This window comes from Loxodonta africana, chromosome 3 (assembly GCF_030014295.1).
Source record: "Loxodonta africana isolate mLoxAfr1 chromosome 3, mLoxAfr1.hap2, whole genome shotgun sequence".
Lineage (NCBI taxonomy): Eukaryota > Metazoa > Chordata > Mammalia > Proboscidea > Elephantidae > Loxodonta > Loxodonta africana.
In genome coordinates, this window is record NC_087344.1 from 1,627,570 (window position 1) to 1,653,503 (window position 25,934).

The window sequence follows — 25,934 nt, forward strand, 5'->3', positions numbered from 1 at the left end:
AGGGCGGGCTTTGTGGGCTGAGACCTGTTTTTGCGGGCTTCCAGGGCTGGGGTCAGAAGGGCCTGCTCTGGGTTTAATGCTGTGCTGTTGCAGTCTTGAAATTCCTAACAAATTTTGAACCCGGGGCCCTGCATTTTCATTTCGCACTGGGTCCTGCCAAGTATGGGGCTGGTTCTGGCTTGGGGAAAGAACAGGGTGGCCTAGTTGGGGGTCTGGGAAAATCTGGGGATTGGTGAGCAATACCCCTACTTGCAAATCTGTTTTCATGCCCCCAAGGGTGAAGGGGAGAGAGTGAAGGATGGGGTCAGGAAGTAGGTTCCGCACAGCCAGGAAGGAAATGGGGGTATCTTAAAATAGCTCTGCTCACCCAGCCAGCCAGAGGTGGGGGCAGGACATTGCACTGGAGGGAGGCAAAGCCAGGGGACTTGCAGACCAGCAGAGGACCCTCCACCCCAGCACCCACCCCCTTTTTCTCCCTACACAGCCAGACCCAGCACCCACTGTCCCCGACCTGTTCCACCCCAGGTGCTGGGTTTAAAAGAGGGCGATGCTGGGAGGATCTGCCTTGGAGCTTTTTTTTTTTTTAAATTAAAGTATAAAACTGGCACAGAGTAGAACTGCCCCATAGGGTTTCCATGGAGTGGCTAAAGGATTCAAACTGCCGACCTTTTGGTTAGCAGCTGAGCTTTTAACCACTGCGCTACCAGGGCTCCAGGTATAAAACTAGATGAATGGAAATGGAACATCCGAAACGGAAATACTGAGAATTTTCACACATTGTGAAGAATGTAACCAATGTCACTGAACAACTTGTGTAGAAATTGTTGACTGGGAACCTGAACTGCTGTGTAAACCTTCACTGAAAACACACTCTTATTTTTTTTTAGTTAAGGTATAACTTACATACAGTAATGTACCCAAATCTTAATTGGGTGGCTCAATTAATTTGCACATGTAAATACATGCTGTGGGCTGTCCTGTGCACTGTAGGGTGTTGAACACCATCCCTGGCCTCCACCCACTCGATGCCAGTAGCACCTCTTCTAGTCATGACACCCACAAATGTCCCCAGATGTTGCCCAGTGTCCCCTGGGGGCAGAATCGCAGGCAGGTAAGAACCCCTGGGTTAGGGGACTCCACTGGCTCCCAAGAGACTCCGCGTCCCATAATCATCTGACCTACCGACTTCCTACGACGTTGCCCACCTTTAAATCCACACACTGAGGAGGGAGGAGGGAAATCAGAGAAGCTGGACAGTCCCCCTGGTTTATACCGTCTGACCCAGTGGCAGTTTATTCTGGTGTACACTGTGAGCAGGGACCAAACCAAAATTTTTCCAAATAATTACCTCAGGGTCTCCCCCTTGGCACCGCTGACGTGGGGGCCAGGTATTCTCTGAGGATGGGGCTATCCTGTGCACTGTAGGGTGTTGAGCAGCTTCCCTGGCCTCCACCCACTCGATGCCAGTAGTACCCCTCAGTCGCGGGACAACCACAAATGTCCCCAGCCATCACCTAGTGTCTACTGGGGACAGAATCACCCCTGGTGAGGACCCCTGCCCTAGGGTAGTGGTTCTCAAACTTGAGCTCCCACCAGACACTCCTGGAGGGTCCCTTACAGCCCGGAGTTACTGATTTTGTGCTTGTAGGGTGGGGCCCCAAAAACCTACATTTGTAACAGGTAATGCTGCCTTTGATTGAGGGATCCCAGTTGGAGACCCACTGCTGACACGCCCCAGCCCTGCCTCTCTGAGTGGCCCTGAGCCGAGCAAGTTGCCACTGCTGGGACCTGAGGGACCAGGCGGGTGGAGGTGGGTGCCCACAGGATGTGCTCAGATTACCGGCTCAGCCTCTTATCTGGACGGAAGCCCGGATTCATAAGGCCGGTGCTGCCTTTGGCCAGCAGATGGCGACAGTACCCTCTGATCTTTGGAACATGGGGGTGCGGGTGGGTGCAGGGTTTACCCCAAGCAGGGCTTCGGTGGTCCCAGGAGTCTCGCCCAAAAAACAACAGAATAACATCAGTCTCACATGCATTGAGCACTTCCTCTGAGCTAGACAGTGGGGATACCACAGTGAACAAAATTCCCAGCCCTCAGGGAGTGCAGACGTTCAAGATAAAATGTTTCCAACATATATTTTAATTGCTCTAAAGACAGTAACTGAGCCCTGGTGGTGCAGTGGTTAAGAACCCAGCTGCTAGCCAAAAGGTTGGAATTCAAATCCACCAGCCACTCCTTGGAAACTCTAAGGGGTAGTTCTACTCTGCTCTGTAGGGTCACTGTGAGTTGGAATTGACTTGACGGCAATGGGTTTTGTTTTTTTTAAAAGACACTAACCACCACCTCTGTGCTAATTTGTCATACTGTGGTGACCTGCCTGTTGCTTTGATGCCAGAAGCTATGGCACGGGTATTTTAAATACCAGCAACGTCACCCATGGTAGACAGGTTTCAATGAAGCTTCCAGACTGAGACAGAGGAAGAAAGGCCTGGCAATTTACTTCCAAGAGTTAACCAGTGAAAACCTCACTAATCACAACAGACTGTTGTCTGACTTGCTTGCTGTGGGCATGTCATCAGAAGGGATTAATCAGTGGAGCAAAACATCCTGTTGGGTGACGTAGACGGCCAGCGAGGGCGGGTGAGGGACACCCTTGGTGAGATGGATTGGCAGAGAAGCCGCAACAATGGACTCAAACATGCAGGTGACTGTGAAGATGGCACAGGACTGGGCAGAGCTTAGTTCCGTGGTGCATGGGGTCACCATGACTTGGGGGCTGACTCAACGGCAGCTAACAACGACAGAGGGAAGAACACACGGGGAGATGCCGCGTGAGGACAGAGGCGGATGCACCTATAAGCAGCAAAGGAGCGCAATGATCGGTGCAGCCACCAGAAACTAGGAGGCAGGCCCCAGGAGGAACTGACGTGGCCGAGACCCGGATTTGGATTTTTGGCTTTCAGAACAGTGTGAGCATAAATTTCTTTCTTCCTTTTTTTAACTTTAAATTTATGTATTAAAGATCTTAGAGAAATTTTAGATAATGGAACATAAAGCAAAAATTTGAAGTTCAGCAATGAAAAAAACAATAGAAATTATTCTGGCATCGAGAAGCAAATCACAACAAAAACATTCAGATTATAAAAAATGTTTAGGTATTCATGAAAACTAAATTGTCTGTTTCTAATTTCGTACATAGGAGGACTGGAAGAATTCTCCATAGGCTAGCTTCTGGCTCCTCATACTTCAAAGCTTGTTTCTTCCCTAATACTCACATATTTCCAGTTATGACTGTCTCAGCTCATAGTTTGATATTTAAAAAAATTTTTTTTTTGTACTTTAGATGACATGCTACAGAGCAAATTAGTTGCGAGCATACATTTCTGCTCTTTAAAACCACCCGCTTTGTGGTACTTTGTTACAGCAGCTGCAGGATAGCAAGAGGTGTCTTACAACCCCCAGGATGCAGGAGGTGGGAACTTTGCCCTGCCTGGTGGGGTCTAGGGGACTTTATCCACCTCCCACCAGCAGCTGAAGGAAGTGTGCCCACCCCACTTCCAGGAAGACACTGGCCTGAGGATCGCCACAAAGGGGGAAACACCTGCAGCCTATTAACGCCACCCATAGCAACCTCAGAAAGTCAACAGAATGATCACCCAAACAAAAGACCCCACACTTTGGCACCAGAAAATGTGATTTCAGCTCAGCCCCAGGGAGGCGGGGGGAGCCTGTGTCTGGGAAGCCCATTTCCTCTTTCGAGCTCATTTCCTTTACTGGCATATAGAGAAGAGCTTTTACAAGGGAATTGGGGAAACGATCCCACAGGGCAGTTTTTGCAGTCTTTTGGTGCCAGACGTTATTAACCTGTTGCTATGAGTTCTGAGGGTCCTGCTACTCGGGAAAAGCTTGGTGATGATACCAAAACAAACCATGTCACTCGGGGATCTTGGTTTATAGAGACAGAAATCCTGACTCAAAGTGGCTTAAGCCAGAAAAATAACAGGGAAGGTCAAGACCCTCTGATTCAGGCATAGCTGGATCCAGGTGTTCAAACCATGTTGTCAAATTGTGGACCTCTCTTTCACTCTGGGTCCGGCTCTCCTCTAGGTTGACTTAATTCTCAGACATGCTCCACCTTTGGGTGGCAAAGATGACTCTTGACAGCCTCAGACTTACACACTATAGCTGAATGAAAGTAACTCTGCTAACATTTTAGCCAGTGTCCTAGGGCTGACTCATTGGTCCCATGTAGGTCCTATGTCCGCTCCTGAACCAATCACTGTGGCCAGGGGAAGGGAAATGCTCTGATTGACAGTGCTGAGCTTGCAGTTGGATCCCTGGAATTACATGGACTGGGGGTGGAGGAGGGGAAGCCTTCCAAGAAAAATTAGGGTGCTATGTCCAGAAGTTGAAGCTGAAGAAAATTAAAACAAGTCCACAAGAGCCAACGTGTGACCTTTAGTATATCCCACCTGGATTCAGAGACCATCTCAAGAATAGATTTGATGCATGGAACACTAATGACTGAAGACCAGACGAGCTGTGAAATGACATCAAAGACATACATGAAGAAAGCAGAAGGTCATTAAAAAGACAGGAAAGAAAGACTAAAATGATGTCAGAAGAGACTCTGAAAGTTGCTCTTGAAATTCGAGTAACTAAAGTGAATGGAAGAAATGGTGAAGTAAAAGAGCTGAATGGATTTTAAAGGGCAGCTCGAGAAGGTGAAGTAGTATAATGACATGTGAAAAGACCTGGAGTTTGAAAACCAAAGGGGAAGAACACATTCGGCATCTCTCAAGCTGAAAGAACTGAAGAAAAAAAGTCAAGCCTCGAGTTGCAATATCGAAGGATTCTATGGGGAAAATATTAAACAACGCAGGAAGCAACAAAAGAAGATGGAAGGGCTCCTAAAAATCAAACACCTATGCTCATCTAAAGACTTCACCAAAAGAGTAAAAAGACCACCTACAGACTGGGAAAGAATTTTCAGCTATGACATCTCAGACCAGCGCCTGATCTCTAAAATCTACATGATTCTGTCAAAACTCAACCACAAAAAGACAAACAACCCAATCAAGAAGTGGGCAAAGGATATGAACACACATTTCACTAAAGAAGATATTCAGGCAGCCAACAGATACATGAGAAAATGCTCTTGATCGTTAGCCATTAGAGAAATGCAAATTAAAACTACGATGAGATTCCATCTCACTCCAACAAGGCTGGCATTAATCCAAAAAACACAAAATAATAAACGTTGGAGAGGCTCTGGAGAGATTGGAACTCTTACACACTGCTGGTGGGAATGTAAAATGCTACAACCACTTTGGAAATCTATCTGGCGTTTCCTTAAAAAGCTAGAAATAGAACTACCATACAACCCAGAAAGCCCACTCCTCGGAATATACCCTAGTGAAATAAGAGCCTTTACACGAACAGATATATGCACACCCATGTTTACTGCAGCTCTGTTTACAATAGCAAAAAGCTGGAAGCAATCAAGGTGTCCATCAACGGATGAATGGGTAAATAAATTGTGGTATATTCACACAATGGAATACTACGCATCGATAAAGAACAGTGACGAATCTGTGAAACATTTCATAACATGGAGGAACCTGGAAGGCATTATGCTGAGTGAAATTAGTCAGAGGCAAAAGGATAAAGATTGTATAAGACCACTGTTATAAAATCTTGAGAAATAGTATAAACTGAGAAGAACACGTTCTTTTGTAGTTACGGGGGAGGGGGGAGGGAGGGTGGGAGAGGGTTATTTACTGATTAGTTAGTAGATAAGAACTACTTTAGGTGAAGGGAAGGACAATACTCAATACAGGGAAGGTCAGCTCAACTGGACTGGACCAAAAGCAAAGAAGTTTCTGGGATAAACTGAATGCTTCTAAGGTCAGTGGAGCAAGGGTGGGGGTTTGGGGACTGTGGCTTAAGGGGACTTCTAACTCAATTGGCAAAATAATTCTATTATGAAAACATCCTGCATCCCACTTTGAAATGCGGTGTCTGGGGTCTTAAATGCCAACAAGCGGCCATCTAAGATGCATCAATTGGTCTCAACCCATCTGGATCAAAGGAGAATGAAGAACACCAAGGTCACACGATAACTATGAGCCCAAGAGACAGAAAGGGCCACATGAACTAGAGACTCACATCATCCTGAGACCAGAAGAACTAGTTGGTGCCTGGCCACAACCGATGACTGCCCTAACAGGGAGCACAACAGAGAACCCCTGAGGGAGCAGGAGATCAGTGGGATGCAGACCCCAAATTCTCAGGAATCCCGGCGGTCATAGTCCCCAAACCTTCTGTTGGCCCAGGACAGGAACCATTCCCAAAGACAACTCATCAGACATGGAAGGGACTGGACAATGGGTAGGAGAGAGATGATGATGAAGAGTGAGCTACTTGTATCAGGTAGACACTTGAGACTGTGTTGGCATCTCCTGTCAGGAGGGGAGATAGGAGGGTAGAGAGGGTTAGAAACTGGCAAAATTGTCACAAAAGGAGAGACCGGAAGGGCTGACTCATTAGGGGGAGAGTAAGTGGGAGTAAGGAGTAAGGTGTATATGAGCTTATATGTGACAGACTGACTTGATTTGTAAACGTTCACTTAAAGTTCAATAAAAATTATTACAAAAAAAAAAAAAGATGGAAGGAATACACAGAGTCATTGTACCAAAAAGAATGGAGACAGCATATGATCAAGATGGTACTGAAGGAAGAAGTCCAAGCTTCGCTGAAGGCACCGGCGAGACACAAAACAAAACAAAAAAACCCAAACCCACTGCCATCCAGTCATTTCCAACTCATAGCGACCCTATAGGACAGAGTAGAATTGCCCCATAGGGTTTCCAAGGCTGTAAACCTTTACAGAAGCAGGCTGCCACATCTTTCTCCCGCAAAGCAGCTGGTGGGTTTAAACTCCAACCTTTCAGTTAGCAGCTGGGCACCTAACCACTGTGCCACCAGCGCTCCTGGTGAGAAACAAGGCCCCAGGAATTGATGGAATACGAACTGAGATGTTTCAACAAACAGATACAGTGCTGGAAGGGCTCAGTTGTCGTGATGGTTAAGATTGTGTGCCAACTTGGCTGGGCCATGACTCTCAACGTTTTGGCAGTCATATAATGTGATCAGTTCCCTGTTGAGATTTGTTACGTGATCACCCCCACAGTGGGGTATTCTGTGAGTGGTACCGGTGGGGACAGGGTCTGTGGCGGCTCACCACCCCCTCAGCCTTCATCTCTCTGCTGTCTGCTGCCTAGCTCCTTCCTGCTTGCTTTGCTGGGGTTTTTGCTTGTTCCGGATTCTGGAGCTAGCTCCTGTTTGTCTGACCTCTGGTTCTTGGGACTTGAGCTGGCAGCTTGCCTGTGGTGTTGCTTGTCAATCTTGAGATACATCAATCTTCACAGCCTGCAATAGCCCTGCTCTCTGGCCTGCCGATCTTGGATTTGCCAGCACCTGTGGGTACATGAGTTGGGAGAATCCTCTTTCTTGCCCCACAGACTTGGGACAGTACAGCCTCTAAAAACCACGTGCGCCGTTGCCTTGATATAAATCTGTCTATATAGATGCTTTACTGATTTCGCGTCTCTAGAGAACCCAGCCTAAGATACTTGTCTATGCCAAGAAATTTGAAAGACAGCTACCTGGCCAACTGACTGGAAGGGATCCACACTTGTGCCCATTCCAAAGAAAGGTGACCCAACGGAATGTGCAAATTATCGAACACTTTCAATAATATCACACTAAATAAAATTTTCCTGAAGGTCATTCAAAAATGGTGGCAGCAGTACATCGACCGGTAACTGCCAGATACTCGAGCTGGGTGCAGAGGAGGTCATGTGTGGTGCCACTGATTACTTTTGTGTGGCCTTTCTTGCCGTGGTCTTGTAACTCCCACCCAAGTGATTGGGCAGGACTATGCGACAGCGTAATTGCGGCCCACCAAAGCGATTGGTCAGTTTTGCCACCCTATTGGGCTTAATATGAGCCACACCAGAGGTGGGAAAGAAAGGAGAATTCCACCACCACCAAGGAAAAACAGCCACGAGCCACCACGCCCTTTGGACCCAGGATTCCTGGGCTGAGACAGAGAGGGAGCTGTCATCTTGAAGACAGCAAAAAGTGGTGGCAGAGACCCGGCAGCAGGAGATGGCATGGTGGGCTTCCTGGCCCACGAGAGAGAAAGCTGAATACCTTCGGGCAGAAGCTGAGGGCCAGGGAGAAGCGTGCCTACGAGCAGGGCTGGGAAGAGGCAGTCCTGACGGGAGAACTGTATCCTGAAAGTTCGTGAGCCTGAACTGTAACTGTTAATTAATTTCTTAATAAACACCATAATCGTGAGTATGGTCTGAGTTCTGTGAGGCCATTGTAATGAATTATCAGACCCAGCACAGAAGTACAGAGTGCCATGGGAGGGATGGTTGGTGTCAGAATTGGTAAAGACGGTGGAAAGAGGAGGCCTGTCTGACCTTCACCTCATAGGAATCAGCCTTGGACCTGTTGATCTTGATTCTCCTTCCCCTTGTGAAGTTAAAAGGAGGTCAGACTTTGCCTCCAAGCTGTTTTTACAACACGGAACATGGGATATCATTGCTGATGTCAAATGGATCCTAAATGAAAGCAGAGAATGCCAAAAGGATGTTTACCTGTGTTTTACTGACTTGGCAAAAGCATCCACTGTGTGGATCATAACAAATTATGGGTAACATTGCAGAAAACGGAATTCCAGAACACTTAATTGTGCTCATGAGGAACCTGTACATAGATCAAGAGGCAGTCATTCAAACAGAATAAGGGGATACTGCGTGGTTTCAGTCAGGAAAGGTGTGCGTCAGGATTGTATTCTTTCACCGTACCTATTCAATCTGTATGCTGAGCAAATAATCCGAGAAGCTGGACTGGGCATCAGGATTGGAGAAAGACTCATCAACAACCTGTGATATGCAGAAGACACGTCTCTGATGTGGTGAAAAACAAGTGAAATTTTGCAAGACAGATTAGTAAATATGCACAAACCCATGTGTCTCATTTATTGGGTAATGGTCCCTGCCCTATTGTTTCTCCATTAATTTAGACTCTGCCCATTAAAGGTTTACCTGTGCTAGTTAGCTGTTGTCATCTCAATCTCAGTAGGGGATTCTTCAACAGGGCACAGTACTCAAGAAGCTGTGTTCTCGACTGGATGGAACCCCGTAACTATGGCCCCTGGACACCCTTTAACTCATAATTGAAGCCACTCTGGAAGTTCACCCTTCAGCCAAAGATTAGACAGGTCTGTAAAACAAACAGTAACACCTGTGAGGAACATGGTTCTTAGTTCAATCATGTATAGGCGACCAAAATGGCAACGCCTGCCCAAAAATATCGACAGAGAAGGCATGAAGGGACAGGAAAAATGGACGGATGGAAACATGAAATTGAGGTGTGGAAGGAGAGAGTGTTGACACACTACGGGGATTACAGCCAATATCACAAAACTGTGTATAAATCGTTGAATGAAAAACTTATTTGCTCTGTAAACTTTTAAAGTGCAATAAAACGAACCTGCACTCTTTATTGAGCCCCTTGACCCCCCCCCCCCCGCTGCTCCGGGACCACCGCCCCAACCTCCAGACGTCCCCCAGGCTCTGGTCTCACCCCCTCCCCTGTGCCCACGTCTGTAGCCAGTTGACACGAAGCGGGGACAAGATTCCTGGCGACCATGCAAATGCCTGGTATGTTTCGTGCCGGCCACTTCTCCCTACTCTGCTCTCCCAGCGTTTCGGTGAGCTGGGTGCATCACCCCCACGTTCAGAAGGAGGCTTATAGGGGCTCCCTCCTTACTCAAGGTCCACGGTGAGGAGGTATGGGGCGGCGCTGCCCACCCCACCACACTACTCAACCCCGTCTCTGACTCAGTGGTGCCCAGGAGAGTCAAGAGATCCTGTTCGCCTGCTGTACAGATGGGAAAACTGAGGCCCAGACACGGCCCAGGTCCCAGACTGGGTCACCTGCGACGTAGAGAGAGCGGGATCTGAACCGAACCCACCCAAGTCTACTTGGACCACCCCTCCCGAACCACGTGACAACCCGGGCTAGCGGACAAACTGCAGACAGGTATCGTGTCCCCTCTCTGCCTCGGTCTCCCCGCTTTGCTCCTTTCTCCGTCGGCCTCCAGGCTCCGACTGATCCGGGCCCCGCATGGGTCTCGAACTCATAACGCGGCTCTCGGACCAGAGAGGCCGGCGACCGACCCCAAGCAGTCATGTGAGTCCAGTTCTGGCGAGGGGCGGGGCAAGCCGGCCCCGCGCGCTGCCTTCTGGGGATTGTAGTCCGGTCCCTGCCTCCGCCTCGTGCCGCCGTCGCCGCTGGAACTGCGCTCCCGTCCTGCCCCGCGGTGCCAGGCAGGAGCGGAGGCGGGGCGGGGCGGGCCGGTTGCTAAGACTTGGTGAAGCGCAGCGCTCGCGCCCGTCTCCCTCACGTAAGCGCGCAGCTCAGGGGTCTCGGGTTCTCCTGGGGGGTCCGTGGAGGGCGAGCGGGGCTTTCGGCTGTGGAGGTGGCGGAGAGGCGGGGAAGGTGCGACAGGCCGGGATGACGCCGCCTGGCTGGCCGGTGGGCGGGCGGGTGCGTGCGGTGGGCGCGAGGAGGCTGCGCAAGTGCGCGTGCGCTCAGGGCGGGTCGGGCGGCGAGACCCTGGGCCCTGGGCCCGTCTCTTCTGCGCGTGCGCGCCCCCAGAGGCCCGACGCTGGAGACCCCGTGCGCCCCAGCTGCTTCCGGTGCGCTGTGTCCTCGGGGCATTGCCGTCAGTCCCCTGCATCCCAGCTTCCCACCCGGCCCTCTGGTCGTGCCCCGCTGGTGTCCTCCCCTTCCACACCATGGGTTTGCTCTTGTATATACTACTAGTAATGATTGGTAATTCCTAATATTTATTGCAAGTTTTGAGTTTTCAAGGGCTTTTAGTGAGTTTTTTCCTACACTCCGCATGCTCGGGGGTCTCAAACTTTCAAACACAGAGGGACCACTTGAAGGGTTGACACTTTATCAAAAAAATAGAAGACATTTTATTAAATTCAAATGTCAGGTGAATGATGGAAAAATTTTTAGTGTTAGAATATCCCAAATAGGGCATGGGATGTATTTATGCTAAAATAAAAATCCAAAATAGTCATTTATCTCAAAATTCATGTTTGAGGGTGCCCACTTGGGGACCTTGTCAGAAATGCAGATTCCTGGTCCCACTGTGTCCCTGGGTGGTGAAGATGGTTAAGTGCCAGACTGCTAATACGAAGGTTGGCAGTTAGAATGCACCCAGCAGCATTGTGGAAGAAAGACCCGGCGATCTGCTTCGGTAAAGATTTGTTGGGTGCGGTCGAGTTGATTCTGGCCCGTAGTGACCCCATGTGACAGTAGAACTGCCCCATAGAGTTTCCAAGGAGCGCTTGGTGGTTTCGAACTGCTGACCTTTTGGTTAGCAACCGTAGCTCTTAACCAGTACACCACCAGGGTTTCCATAGGGTTTCCTAGGCTGTAATCCCTGTGGAAGCAGACCGCCAAGGCTTTCTCCCGAGGAGCTGCTAGGTGGGTTCACACCTCCAGCCTTTCAGTCAGCAGCTGATAAATTAATCGTTGTGCCACCAGGGCTCCTTTCTGTAAGGATTACAGCCAAGAAAGACCGCCTGGGTAGTTGTACTCTGTAAAACATGAGGTCATCGTGAGTCCGAATCGACTGGACAGCACCTAACAAGACTCTGCTGCAAAGCTCAGTTGTGAGCAGCATCTGTAGGGTTATAGTAGTATGAAGCAGCCAGGAACCAGCAGAGCTGGGGAAGTACTAGGCCAGGACAGACAGGGTGTCATTCCAGGCAGACACACCCGGGGTCAAGCTCTGACTCTGGTCCCAGTTTCTTTCTCTGTCTGATAAGATAAGGCCCCCTAGCCTAAAGTTACCCGGAATATTACTACCCAGAACCTGACTCACAGCCGAGCTGAATAAACACCACTTGCCATCCCACTGTTCACCACCAGACCCACCTGGACCCACCCTTGCTGGGACCCAGCCCACAGTCCAGCTGTGGGGACAGGGCAGGCCCATTTAGAGGATGGGTGCTGTGGGTCAGTGGTCCTGGTCACTCAGGGGACTTGCTGTCAGGGTTCCTGTCACCCAGGCTCACTGGACCCTCCTGGGGTCGCAGTGGGTGAGGAAGCAGCTGCTCTTACAGGTGAGCCCCCTACCTGTGACAGCGGTTTCAGTGCTGAGGCTGGCCCTCGGCACCACAGCAATGAATGTGAACACCACCACCCCCATTGTCTCTTCGAGTGCTCCGGGGTCTTTTCCATGAGCTTCTCTGCAGACGCTCTCCAGACTGGATCGTGGGTGCTTTTAGCCACAGGTCCCTGGGTGGTACAGACAGTTTGTGCTTGACTAACCTAAAGGTTGGTAGCTTGGACTCACCTATAGCAACTACCCAGGAAAGGCTTGGCGGTCTGCTTCCTGAATGATCACGGCCAAGAAAACTCTGTGGAGCTCAGTTCTACTCTGACACGTGTGGGTTCACCGTGAGTTGGAGTCAACTTGACAGCAGCAGGTTTGGGGTTTTTTATTACGACGGCAGGGAGATGTGCCGATGCCTGCAGGGAGGGACGTGAGCCGGGCAGAACCCATGGGCTTGTGTCAGGTAGTCCTGGAGTGGGGACCCCGAGGCCTGCACGGGGGCTTTGAGGACGAGGAGGGGGAGTGAGGTGCAGAGACGCCCCGGCCACACTTCAGATTCCCCTGATGTGTTTAAACAGCTCCTCCCTGTGTTCCAGAAGGTTCCCTGGCCCTCCCGCCAGCACCCTAAGGCAGTTACTCCTGGTGTCCTGGCCTGTGCCTGGGTGGCGTCCGGGGTGTGGGTTCAGGGTTTGCAGGCTGGGCTGCGCTCCCTGCGGCAGCTTGGCCATCAGAACTCTCTGAGAGACGGCGGTGCGTGTGAGCAGGTTCTCGTGTTCCTGAGCCGTTTTGTTTTCAGTTTGTTGAATGAGCTCAAGGGGCGCTGGTGGCTCAACAGTTAAGCGCTCAGTTGCTAACGGAAAGATTGGCAGTTCAAACCCACGCAGCCACTCCACGGGAGGGAGGACCTGGCAATCTGCTTCTATAAAGATTGCTGTTGTTTTTAGGTGCAGTTGAGTCAGGGCCGACTCATAGCGACCCTGTGTACAACAGATGGAAACGCAGTCTGGTCCTGCCCCATCCTCACAGTTGTTGCTGTGTTAGAGCCCATTGTTGTAGTCACTGTGTCAGTCCATCTCATCAAGGGTCTTCCTCTTTTTTGATGACCCTCAACCTTACGGGAAAAGATGTCTTTCTCCAGGGACTGGTCCCTCCTGAAAACGTCCAAAGCTCTTGAGATGAAGTTTCTCCATTCTTGCTTCCAAGGAGCGCCCTGGATATATTTCTTCCAAGATGGATTTCTTCGTTCTTCTGGCAGTCCATGGTATATTCAGTATTCTTTGTCAATGCCATGATTCAAAGGTCTCAATTCTTTGGTCTTCTTTATTCACGTCCAGCTTTCGCACGCATATGAGGTGATTGAAGGTACCGTGGCTTGGGTCAGGTACACCTTAGTCTCCAAAGTGACATCTTTGCTCATTAATACTTTGAAGAGGACTTCTGCAATTTGGCCAATGTAATATGTTGTTTGATTTCTTGATTACTGCTTCTATGGGTGTTGATTATGGATCCAAGTAAAATGAAATCCTTGACAACATCAGTCTTTTCCCCATTTGTCATGAGGTTGCTTGTTGGTCCAGTTGTGAGGATTTTTGTTTTCTTTATGTTGAGCAGGAAACCCTGGTGGCACAGTGGTGAAGAGCTACAACTGCTAACCAGAAGGTCGGCAGTTCGAATTCACCAAGTGCTCCTTGGAAACTGTATGGGGCAGTTCAACTCTGTCTTGTAGAGTCGCTATGAGTCAGAGTCAACTCGATGGCAACGGGTTTGGTCTTTTGTTTTTATGTTGTAGGGTAAAGATTACACCTTAGCAAATCCTATGTGGCGATTCTGCTTTGTCACATGGGGTCTCTGTGAGCCGGGACCAGCCAACAGCACCCAACAACAACCGCAGAGTGGGCTGATGGCACTGCCTTGCAGAGAGCTTTTCTGGTGTGGACTGGGAAGGTGGAGAGGCTGAGGCTCCGTGGTCCAGGCTCAGACGCTGACTCTGCGGAACATCCCCCTCGTCTGTAGGATGGGGCCAGCACCCATAGCTCCCTCCCAGGGTACAGGGACCGTGAGGAGGCCAGTCCCCAGGAGCATCAGGTACTGATGGCATGCTCTGTGGGCACCAGTGGTGGTGACGGTAATGGTGAAAGGTGTCACGTCCTCTGAGGTACTGGGCCTGGTCTGGAGCCTCCACCCTAGTGACTGTCAGATGGCCTTCCCCAGGCCCCAGGATTTTATTTTCGATAACAGCTTTATTGAGTTAAGATTCACGGGTGATGATACCAGCCCATTTAAAGTGAACCAAAAAACCAAATAAACTCCTTGCTGACTTGTAGTGACCCCGGGTGACAGAGTGGGACTGCTCCACAGGGATTCCTAGGCTGTAATTTTTTTTTATTGAACTTTAGATGAAGGTTTACCGAGCAAACTAGTTTTCTTATCAAACGGTACACGGATTGTTACATGATATTGGTTAACAACGGAACGATGTGTCCACACTCTCCCTTCTCAACCCCGCGTTCCATATTACCAGCTTTCCTGTTCCCTCTTGCCTTCCAGTCCCTGGCCCAGGGCTGGTGCACCCCTTTAGTCTTGTTTTTTTTCCATGGGTCTGTTCAATCTTTGGTTGAAGGGTGAACCTCAGGAGTGACCTCATTACTGAGCTGAAAGGGTGTCCGGGGGCCACACTCTTAGGGTTTCTCCAGTATCTGTCAGGCCAGCAAGTCTGGTCTTTATTTTGCAGTTATAATTTTGTTCTACATTTTTCTCCAGCCCTGTCTGGGACCCTCTGTGGTGATCTTTGTCACAGCAGTCAGTGGTGGTAGTCGGGCACCATCTTGTTGTACTGGACTCAGTCTGGTGGAGGCCTTGGTAGATGTTGTCCTTTAGTCCTTTGGACTAACCTTTCTCTCACGTCTTTAGTTTTCTTCATTCTTCCTTGCTCCTGAAGGGGTGAGACCAGTGGAGTATGCTAGATGGCCGCTCACAGGCTTTTAAGACCACAGACACTACTCATCAAAGTAGAACGTAGAACATTTTTTTTGTAAACGGTTACGCCAGTTGAGCTAGATGTTCCCTGAGACCATGGTCCCCACACCCAGGGTATAATCTTCACAGAAGCAGATCTGCAGCACCGCTGGGTGGGTTCAGAATGACGACCTTTAGCTGTACATGTTGGTTGTTTGCGTTCGTTAGTAGTTGAGTGCAGACCATCTGCTCCATCTTAAAGCATACAACTCGGTGGTTTTAGCATATTCACTGGCCGTGCAGCCATCACCATCACTGAATTCCAGAACATTCCATCCAGGAAGAACCCATACCCTTGAGCGGCGACCCCCAGCCCCAGGCCACCAGTGACTCTGTGGATTTGCCTGTCCTGGATATTGCCCATGAGTGGAATCGGACACCGTGTGACCTTTTGTGTGTCTCTCCACGCTCACCGGGCATAGTGTTTTTGAGGTTCGTCATGTCGTGGTGTGTGACCCTGCTTCACTTTTGTTTGTGGCTGGGGGATACTCCATCGTGTGGATGGGCCCCAGCATGTTTATCCATCTGTTGACGGCCACTTGGGTTGTGTCCACCTTTTGGGTCCTGCAAACCGTGCTGCTGTGTACGCACGTGTGCAGGCCTCTGTGTGGACGTGTGTTTTTAGTCCTCTCGGGTGGATACCTGTGGGGATTGCTGGCTCACATGGCAGCTGCCCCCCTGATGTTAACGTTGGCAGCCCCCGCCAGCTGTGTGCCAACAGCAGCCTGCTTTTGTCCTCGCTTGCTTTGTTTTTTGTCAGACAGAGATTTACTTTTGGGCGACAACAAGGCAGCATTTGTCTTTTGCCTTGGAAACAGTGGGTGCATGTGTGGCTGGGGCCAGCCGTGCAGCCCGGGGGACCCTGGGCGTGGTGTGTGAGGAAGGGGGCTCCACCGATCCAGCTGCATGGATCCCCCTGGCGGAGGCCTTGGACAGCAGCAGCTGCGGTGACACCAGGTGCCTGTGAGTATGTGAGGTGCCACTTCCACACCTTACCTTGTCTCCCAGCGTCCATGAACACCCACGGGGCTGTATGATTGCCAGGCTTTGGGAAGACGACTTCATTGTGCCCCTTGAAGGGACTGGCATGTTGAGCGTCCCTTGTGCAGGGCACCTTTTCTGCCAAGGAGTGAGCATAAAAACTCACAGTTGTTGCTAACCCATAGGTTGGAGGTTCAAGTCCACCCAGAGGTACCTTGGAAGAAAGGCCTGGCAACCTACGTCCTAACAATCAGCTGCTGCAGACCCTGCGGAGCACAGTTCTGTTCTGACACACGCGGGGCCGCCCTGGGTCAGAGCCACGTTGACAGCGTTGGGTCGGGTTTTCCTTGTTCTCACTGTAGCAGCCCAGTGCTACGTGCCTGAGCGCCTGTGGGCCCACCCAGGACCAGCCCTTTAGATCTGGCTCACGCAGCTTCTCCCCAGCTCTGCCAAGACCTCCTTGGCCAGCATCCCCCACCCCCCTGCCGCCTTCCTTTCCTTCCTGCCTGCCAGCCTTCCGTGGCTGAATCCATTTCACTGAAAGTACCAGCAGGGAGGTAACGCAGTTTTTACTTATTTGGAACACTTCAGGCTGGGAGGAAGCGCGTGCTCCGTGGGTGGGTGAGTTTCTGTCCCTCCTCCACGGGCCACGTCTATGCTGCTCTCTCTCTAACATGGACCTGACATGCTGTGTGGTTGTGGGTGAGTGCCTTACCCTCTCTGTACCCTGGGCCTGTCAAACGGTAAGGTCCTCACACCTGCTCTGGTCTGCAGCCTGGTGGTCCAGACACCCCACTGTTGGTTCTGACCCTAAAGATAACCATTTCACCCAGACCAGCTCCCCGTGGGCCGAGTTCAGCCGACATCTTTGCAAAAGCTCTAGGGATGCAAAAAATGTGGGATTTCTGGCTCTCGGTATTTTCAGCATGTCTCTCTCAACCGGAAGCATCTAACCCATTGCCGGACTCACGGTGACTCTGTGTCAGGGTAGAACTGTGCTCCACAGGGTTTTCTTGGGTGTAATCTTTGTTTTGTTTTTAAGTTAATTTATTTATTGTGCTTTCAGTGAACGTTTACGAATAAAGTTAGTCTCTCATACAAAAAGGTATACACACCATGCTGTGTACTCCCAGCTGCTCTCCCCCTAATGAGACAGCACACTCCTCCTCTCCGTCCTGTATTCCCCGTGTCCATTCAGCTAGCTCCTGGTCCCCTCTTCCTTCATCCCTGCTTCCTTCTCATCTTGCCTCCAGACAGGAGTTGCGCACATAGTCTCGTGTGTCTACTTGAGCCAGGAAGCTTGGTTGTAGTCTCTGGGGAAGCAGATCTCCAGGTCTTTATTCCATAATGCTGCCGGGTAGACTTGAACTGTCAGCCTTCAGTCTGTCAGGTGCAAACCGTTTGTGCCACCCAGAGACCTGCATCTCTAAGCCAACGAGGAATAACTGTGTTTTGGAAAGGAAAGGTGTCCTGGTGGTGCAGTGGTTAAGCACTCGGCTGCTGACCAGAAGGTCAGTGGTTCGAACTCACCAGGTGCTCTGCAGGAGAAAGGGGTGGCAATCGCTTACTTAAAGGTTTGCCACCTTGGAAACCATATAGGGTTGCTATGAGTCAGAATCAACTCGAAGGTCAGCAGCAGGCCTGGGTGGCAGCGGGTTTGGTCGGCAGCTGGTTTGCAAAGGAAACGGCCCCCGTGGGGCTCTCCTTGGGGCTTCCTGCCTCGCAGCCCCCAGCACGACACCTTTTGGGCGGGAGTCCCCACAGCACGCGTTGGCCCTGCCTGCCACGTGCACTTGAGCGAAGGAGCCGGTCCCTCGTTCCTGTCTTCCTGCTCCTGTGGCCATGGCGGAGGGGGTGGGCGTGTGTCCAGAGCTCCAGCTGGGCCCCGTGCACCGAGGGGTCAGCAGAGGTGTGTGACGTGAAAATGTGGTGGTGGGGGTGAGAGGAGCATGGGGCAGGTACTGCCTAAATGAGGAAGACATCCTTGTCAAAGAGGACTCAGGGCAGCCCCAGGGACTGCTGGGCAGTGGGGAAAGGGACTGGGACATGGACGCCGCTGCTTCATCCGCCTGTCTGTCCATCCCTGTGAGAGGCTGGCTACATGGGGTAGCCCCCAGTCCTGAGTCAGTTTCTGTGAAGGCAGCGGCCCACCACCCATCTCTGCGTCTTAGAGGTGGGGCATGTCCCACCAGCCTCCTTTGTGGCAGTCCTAGCGGGAGGGCGAGGAGCCTGGGGGCACCTTCAGAGGATAGGCAGCCCAAGCCTCGTAGGGGAGGGTGCAACCCGAGGTCCCCCGTTTCTCTGTCCAGCCCTTTGCAGACCAAGCTGAGGACCATTCATAGAAACCAGACCTGCGGGCAAGTGTCCCAGGTGACTACTGTGCTGGGCGGCAGCTCCACGTCCCCCACACTGGCGAGGTCATTTCCTCTGGCTGTATAATGAATTCGCACACCTGCTCACGAGTGCCCAGTTCTGGGGCAGGGGCTCGGGCATGCTGTGGCTGGTTTCACGGCTCAGGAACACAGGCGCCACCAGGCCATGCTCCTAGCTGGAGGCATGACCAGGGACGTCTGTTTCCGGGGTCACACAGGTGCTGCAGGATCCAGCTCCTTGTGGCTATAGCCTGTGGTCATCCCGCTTCCTCACGGCCTGTCGGTGGGTGCATCCTCAGCCTCCAGAGGCCCTGTTCCTTGTCCCCTTCCAGCCACGTGCTGCTCATCTCCTACTCCTGGAGACGTGGTTACGTTGGGCAGCCGGGTGACCCCCGATTGAGGGTCAGCACGTGCGTAATGCGACCTAGTCCCAGCCGTGCAGCCCATCACTGTCACTGTTGGGTGCTCAGAGTCTGTGGGCTGGTGGTATCAGGACCAGGGATGGTCCCCCCAGCAGGGAGGGGGCTCCCTCCTGCTGAGTGGCTCACTCCTGCAGTGCCAGGCACCCAGAGGACAATCCCCAGAGCAGGGAGGCTCAGGGGGGTGTGGCAGGACTGGCTCCTGGCACCCAGTTCTGCTGAGGACCATGGCTGTTTTCATCCTGGGACTGTGCCGTCATACTGTCACTCCATCCAGATGCCAGGGGGTGGGTACATACCTGAGCTTAGCCAGTCAGATACCAGCGGGTGGGTCCACACCTGAGCTTAGCCAGTCAGATACTGGGCAGGGGCACTTGCCTGAACTCAGCAGGTCACGTGCCAGAGGGCGGGCACGTGCCCAAGCTCAGCCAGTCAGACTCTCTCCTGGGACTTTGTATCCTGAGCCTCCTATTGTGCTGTTCCCAGCCACTGCCCAGTGTCCCCCCTGCCTAGGCTGGGGGTACTGCTGCCCTGGCCTCGTGGGCCACACAGGAGCCATCTTGGCCACCAGCAGTGTGAGGTACGCAGGGCTGGGCACACGGGAGTAGGCGTTTCACTCACAGCACCACATTGGACGTGGGCTTCCACCGCCCGAGTGCAAGAGCAGTTTTTACTTTTACTTTCTCTGCAGAAAGGAGGCGTTCCTAAAAGGCACTTCCCACGTTAGTGTTTCTGGGGTTTTATAAACGATTCTCAAGTTAGGCAGAACACTTTGAGTGTGACTGACTCAGGCACATCAGAGGAATCCAAGTGTGTTAGGAGGTCTCGGGTGATTCTTGGCCGTGACGCGGCCCTGTGCCGACAGCCTCAGACGGGTGAGGTTTAGGTTATTTTATTAAAACTTGTTCTTTCCCATTTCTTTATTGACCTGAAGCTGGGACTTTGGGGTGAGAGTGCCTGTGTTTGGTAGCTTCCTTTTGCCCTGTTACTTCTGACTCTGCTCCGGGTCTGAGAAGGCAGACGGCAGTGGCTGTTTTGTTATCCACACAATGGAGTATTACTCAGCCTTAAAGAGGAATGAAGCTGTGGTGCACGCTACGACGTGGATCAGCCTCGAAAAGATGACATCCGGTGAGAGAAGCCAGACCCAAAAGGCCACGTTTGATCGTATATATGCAATGTCCAGAACAGGCAAATCCACAGAGACAGGAAGTGGATTACTGGTTGCCAAGGGATTCAGGAGGGAGAGCTGAGGAGTGACTGCTAATGGCTGCGGGGTTTCCTTTTGGGATGGAATGTTCTGGCACCAGATAGTGGTGGTGGTTGCACAATCCTGTGAATTAACTAAAACCATTGAATTGTACACTTTAAACGGGCGAATTGTATGGTGTATGAGTTATATCTCGATTAATAAAAAAAAAGACGACAGTGGTTTACTGCAAACCAGAAGTTAGGATGTGAGTGAGAGTGTACCTGGCGGTGCGGTTCTTGGGGGCTGGAGCTCTCACACGACCTTCAGATCTGGCACCTGCCGGGACGGACTTCTCAGCTCACCCGTGCTGGCGGATGACGCTCTGCTCCCGTCTCTGTCTCCACAGTCAGAGCCCGGCCAAGGATGGAGCCACACGGGAAGGAGGAGGCCGGGAGCCCGGAGCAAGAGCTGTTGTCATCACCGTCACCGTGGCGAGTGCTGCCCATCCTGTCGGAGCAGCAGAGCGGGCCGGTGGAGCTGGTGCCCGCGTACGCCGCACCCGTGCTCGACCCGCGCCAGACCTCCCGCCTTGTCCGGGAGGTGTCGGCCGCCCTCCCACTGCCCGCCCAGCCACACCTCAAACGGGTGAGGCCGAACCTGGACGCCAGCCTCCCACACGCGCTTGAGCTGCTGTTGTGCCTGGCAGGAGACGACTCAGGCACGTGCACGCTCAGTGAGCTCCTGCCGCCAGCTGTGGACCCACATGGGCTGGGGCCACCCTTCCTGGTGCCCGTGCCTGCCCGGCCCCCTCTGACACGGGCCCAGTTCGAGGCGGCGCGGGCCCACTGGCCCTCGACCTTCCACGAGGACAAGCAGGTGACGCGTGCACTGGCCGGCCGGCTCTTCTCGACGCAGGAGAGAGCCCGTATGCAGGGCCACATGCAGCAGGCCGTGCGGGCTGCCCAGCGGGCAGCCGCACGGGGCCTGCGGGCTGTGGGTGCTGTGGTGGTGGACCCGGGCTCCGGCCACGTGCTGGCCACGGGCCATGACTGCTGCAGTGCAGCCACCCCCTTGCTGCATGCCACCATGGTGTGCATTGACCTTGTGGCCCAGGGTCAGGGCCGCGGTGCCCACGACCTCAGGCCCCACCCCGCCTGCTCCTTCGCGCTGGCTGCAGCTCCCCAGGCCATCCGGCCGGGCACCGTGCGGAAGCTGGACTGCTGTGACAAGGACGGTGAGGACGGGCTCCCGTATGTGTGTACTGGCTACGACCTCTACGTCACCCGTGAGCCCTGCGTCATGTGTGCCATGGCCCTTGTGCACGCTCGCATCCGCAGAGTCTTCTACGGGGCACCCTCGCCTGACGGTGCTCTGGGTACCCACTTCCGCCTCCATGCCCGGCCGGACCTCAACCACCGCTTCCAAGTGTTCCGTGGTGTGCTGGAGGACCAGTGCCGCCGACTCGACCCAGACACGTAGGCTTGCAGCTGCCAGGCCTCTCCTGTTCCCGATACCTGGGGTCCATGGCCAGAGTGCAGCTGTGGCCCCATCAGACACCCCATGGGCGTCCTGTCTGCCTAGCTGCCGCCTCTCCTGGACAGCCTCTGTCGATGCCTGGAGTCTGTGGACACTCCTGTCTGCCCAGAGCCTCTTCCATCCCCTGGATTCATGGACAAGCGGTGGCAGCAACCACCTCGGAGATCCCACTGACGCCCTCCACCTCTGGCCTGAGCCCGACTCTTCCCACCAACCACACGGTGACTCTGGGGTGCTGGCTCCTGCTCAGAGCACACGGTTCCTGGACTGGAGTGTGTGGGCCGCCTGGCACTGGGCTCTCTTCTCTGGCCCCACCAAGAGGCTTGGCCCCAACCCCCTGAAGTAATCACGGCTGCCGTGATTATGCCCTTCTGTCTCAGGTGTCAGAAGACGGGTTTGATATGTGGAAATAAACAACTCAAACCAGGCTCGTGTGTGTCAGTGGAGGTGCAGCGTGGTGGCCAGCCAGTCCTTGGGCAGCATAGCCGTTCTGCAGGGGCAGAGTCTGCACATCCGCCCTAGGCCCTCTGGTTCATGAGCGCCACAGCCGAGAGTTACCTGGGGCTCAGAGTGGTTTCCAGTGGGCAGAGGGACTTCAGTGGTGCTGTCCTCCCACTTCTTGGGCTTGGAAGATTCTAGATGAGCTTGGGATGCTGCCCGGCTGACTGTGTCTGATACCAGCTGATCTGAAAGGCTCCTTAGGTCCCACATGTCCCCCCCCATCAGATGGAGAGAGGGGACCCAGAAGGGGTGGCATAGGCTCCCCCAGGATAATGAGGGCAGAGCCCACGTCTGCCTGTGGGCACAGGTTAGGCCTTTGTCCATCCAGCTAGCGCCAAATGTGATTGGTGACTGTGTGAGCCGTCGGGGCTGTGAGGAGCCCTGAGCTTGGGGGACAGTCCCAGCCATCCCATCGGGGCTCCATCTGGAGGAGCCAGACAGTGGACAGCCGAGAGGGTGGACTGTGAGCACCAGCCTCCAGGCAGTGGACCACACCTGTGTCAGGAGCCAGCCGGTAGGGCCCCTGGCTCAGGCATTGGGAAGGTGTGGAGGGGTACAAGGTGGCAGGTGGGGCCCCTGGCTGGAATGATGGAAAGGTGCGGAGGGATACAAGGCAGCGGCATCCATCCTGGCTCCCTGCGTAGGCTCTCTCTTGGTCCGGGTTGGGGGTGTGAGGACCCCCAAGTGGGCATGCCCCACTCCAGCCTAGGCAGGGGGCCGACAGTGAGTAGCGAGCCAGGGAGAACTGGGTGTCATCAGGACTTCCTCACCGTCTCCATCAGGAAGTTCGTGTTCTGCTGGCTGACCCTTTCCCTGAAAACAGCCTGGTCCACCCACCTGGCCCTTCTGGAGCCAACTGGGCTCTGCTCGGGCATGGCATCGGTGTGGTCTGGTGGGCAGAGCACTGCCCCAACCTGGGCTGTGGGCTCCGTCCGGGAGCCTGCCGGGTGCTGCTGTGGTACCAGGTGCTTCACTTGGATTGAGTCAGGATTCTGGGCCCCATGAAACTCATGGGGTCATGAACGGTCCCAGAGAGGGGTATGTGGCTGCCCAACATCATAGCCGTGAGTTCCGGGCCAAGGACCTCGCTCTTGGTGACTCAGACTGGGCCACAGAGCTATTGGAGGAGGGGGCAGAGGGGGGCACCGGTTCTGGCTCCCTTTGCTGGGTTGCCTGCTAGGCTCCAGGGCTGGAGGGGAGGGGCTGGGTCCTGAGGGGAGGTAATAACAGGGCGCAGACCCTAGGTCTCAGGCACCAGCTGAGCCTGCAGGTGAGCTGGGCTGGCCCTTCAGTGAGAGCCCACAACACTGGGAGACCAAAGCACAGTCAAGGGCTCTCTGTTCTTGAGGGTAGCCTGGCCGCTAGGCCCCTTCATGCGGCAGCAGCCTGGGCCTGCACTGGGCACCAGATGCTCCTTGTGGCCATGGGAGCTGACTGTCACTGTCCTCTCTTCCAGGTGGATCGTGGCTTTAGCCACGCTCTGTCAGCCGCTGCAGACATGTCAGGTGAGTCTTGCCCAAGGTCCCACACGGGGTTCTTTCCTCATTCCCTCAGTGCTGATGGTGGTGGGGGCCCGCAGTGTGCTGGCGTCCTATCAGAGGGAGTAGTGTGTGAGGAGACCACACAGGCCTGTGGTGTGCTGGTGTCCTGTCAGAGCACGGAGTGTGTGTAAGGAGACCACCCACGCCCGTGTGTGCTGGCATCCTGTCAGCAAGGACTGTGTGTGCTGGTGTCCTCTCAGTGGGGAGTATGTGTGAGGAGACCTCGCAGGCCCGTGTGTACTGGCGTCCTGTCAGCGGGGAGTGTGTGTGAGGAGACCACGCAGGCCCGTGTGTGCTGACGTCTTGTCAGCGGGGAGTGTGTGTGAGGAGACCACGCAGGCCCGTGTGTACTGGCGTCCTGTCAGCGGGGAGCGTGTGTGAGGAGACCACGCAGGCCCGTGTGTGCTGGCGTCCTGTCAGCGGGGAGCGTGTGTGAGGAGACCACGCAGGCCCGTGTGTGCTGGTGTCCTGTCAGCGGGGAGCGTGTGTGAGGAGACCACGCAGGCCCGTGTGTGCTGGTGTCCTGTCAGCGGGGAGCGTGTGTGAGGAGACCTCGCAGGCCCGTGTGTGCTGGCGTCCTGTCAGCGGGGATTGTGTGTGAGGAGACCACGCAGGCCCGTGTGTGCTGACGTCCTGTCAGCGGGGATTGTGTGTGAGGAGACCACGCAGGCCCGTGTGTGCTGATGTCCTGTCAGCGGGGAGTGTGTGTGAGGAGACCACGCAGGCCCGTGTGTGCTGGCGTCCTGTCAGCGGGGAGCGTGTGTGAGGAGACCACGCAGGCCCGTGTGTGCTGGTGTCCTCTCAGTGGGGAGTGTGTGTGAGGAGACCTCGCAGGCCCGTGTGTACTGGCGTCCTGTCAGCGGGGAGCGTGTGTGAGGAGACCACGCAGGCCCGTGTGTGCTGACGTCCTGTCAGCGAGGAGTGTGCGTGAGGAGACCACGCAGGCCCGTGTGTACTGGTGTCCTGTCAGCGGGGAGTGTGTGTGAGGAGACCACGCAGGCCTGTGTGTGCTGGTGTCCTGTCAGCGGGGAGTGTGTGTGAGGAGACCACGCAGGCCCGTGTGTGCTGGCGTCCTGTCAGCGGGGAACGTGTGTGAGGAGACCACGCAGGCCCGTGTGTGCTGGTGTCCTCTCAGTGGGGAGTGTGTGTGAGGAGACCTCGCAGGCCCGTGTGTACTGGCGTCCTGTCAGCGGGGAGTGTGTGTGAGGAGACCACGCAGGCCCGTGTGTGCTGACGTCCTGTCAGTGGGGAGTGTGTGTGAGGAGACCACGCAGGCCCGTGTGTGCTGGCGTCCTGTCGGCGTGGAGTGCGTTTGAGGAGACCTGACAGGCCCGCGGTGTGCTGGCGTCCTGTCAGAGCAGGGAGTGGGAGGACGGCCTATGCCATATCATCCATGCTGGGTCATCCCTGTGTACCCACAGTGCTCTGCCTTCACCCGGAGGCTCTCTGGCCAGTGGCAGAGCTGAGGTCTGAGCCTGGGCCTCCAGAGTCCAGAACCTGACCGCAACATTGCTGTCAGCCCGGGGCCCCAGGCTCTGACCTTTCAGGAGCAAGGGCTCAGGAGAGCCATGCATGCAGACGTGGGTCTCGCCTCTTCCACATGGAAGCGAGTGGCTCCTGGTGGGCGATGTCCCTCCTTCCTGTCATGATGGGGACGGTGCTGGCAGAGGTGCATGACCCCATGGAGGTGGTGAGGCCTCCACTGGGGTGACCCCAAGAGGCATGGCAGGCCTTAATTTCTGGGGGGTTGGGGCTTGGCTGGTGGTGGCTCCCTGTGAGGGTGAACTGGCAGGGCCCCGACCATGTGTCCCATGAATATGTCACCGGGTGCCTGAGGGGGCATGCAAGCAAGCCCAGACTGGGGGAGTGTGGCCAACATGAAGGCACTTGAGGCCCGTCTCTCAGGATGTTCTGGACTTTCTGGGTCCCTCAAAGTGGATGCCACCCCACCGCTGACCTCAGTCCTCCGCTTCCTGGGTGCTTTGCCCCGCCCCTCACTGCTCCTAGACCTGGTAGACAGTCCTGCCCCAGGGCTTTTGCATTAGCCGTTTCCTTTTCCTGGATTGCCCTTCCCCAGACACCCACCTAGAAACCCTGGTGGTGTAGTGGTTAAGTGCTACGGCTGCTATCCAGGAGGTCAGCAGTTCGAATTTACCAGGCAC

General features: G+C 53.9%; 2 protein-coding genes across 3 annotated transcripts in view; both read left to right on the top strand.

Moving 5' to 3' along the window:
- Positions 1–605: 605 nt before the first annotated feature.
- Positions 606–23,736, top strand: ADAT3 (adenosine deaminase tRNA specific 3). The gene is made up of 2 exons (XM_023541250.2): positions 606–2,970; positions 20,601–23,736. Exon 2 carries the CDS (start codon positions 20,618–20,620, stop codon positions 21,671–21,673), a length of 1,056 nt encoding a protein of 351 aa, XP_023397018.2. The 5' UTR covers positions 606–2,970; positions 20,601–20,617; the 3' UTR covers positions 21,674–23,736.
- SCAMP4 (secretory carrier membrane protein 4) overlaps positions 10,397–25,934 on the top strand; it is a 32,398-nt gene continuing 16,860 nt past the window's right edge. For both annotated transcript variants that reach the window (XM_064280137.1, XM_064280138.1), the window contains exons 1-2: positions 10,397–10,484; positions 23,688–23,736. In XM_064280137.1, coding sequence (XP_064136207.1) covers positions 23,730–23,736 — 7 coding nt within the window. In that variant the 5' untranslated portion in view covers positions 10,397–10,484; positions 23,688–23,729. The remainder of the gene's footprint in view (positions 10,485–23,687; positions 23,737–25,934) is intronic.

Excerpts from the sequence above, each read along its gene's own strand:
- ADAT3 (XM_023541250.2), top strand. The coding sequence starts at position 20,618 with ATGGAGCCACACGGGAAGGAGGAGGCCGGGAGCCCGGAGCAAGAGCTG.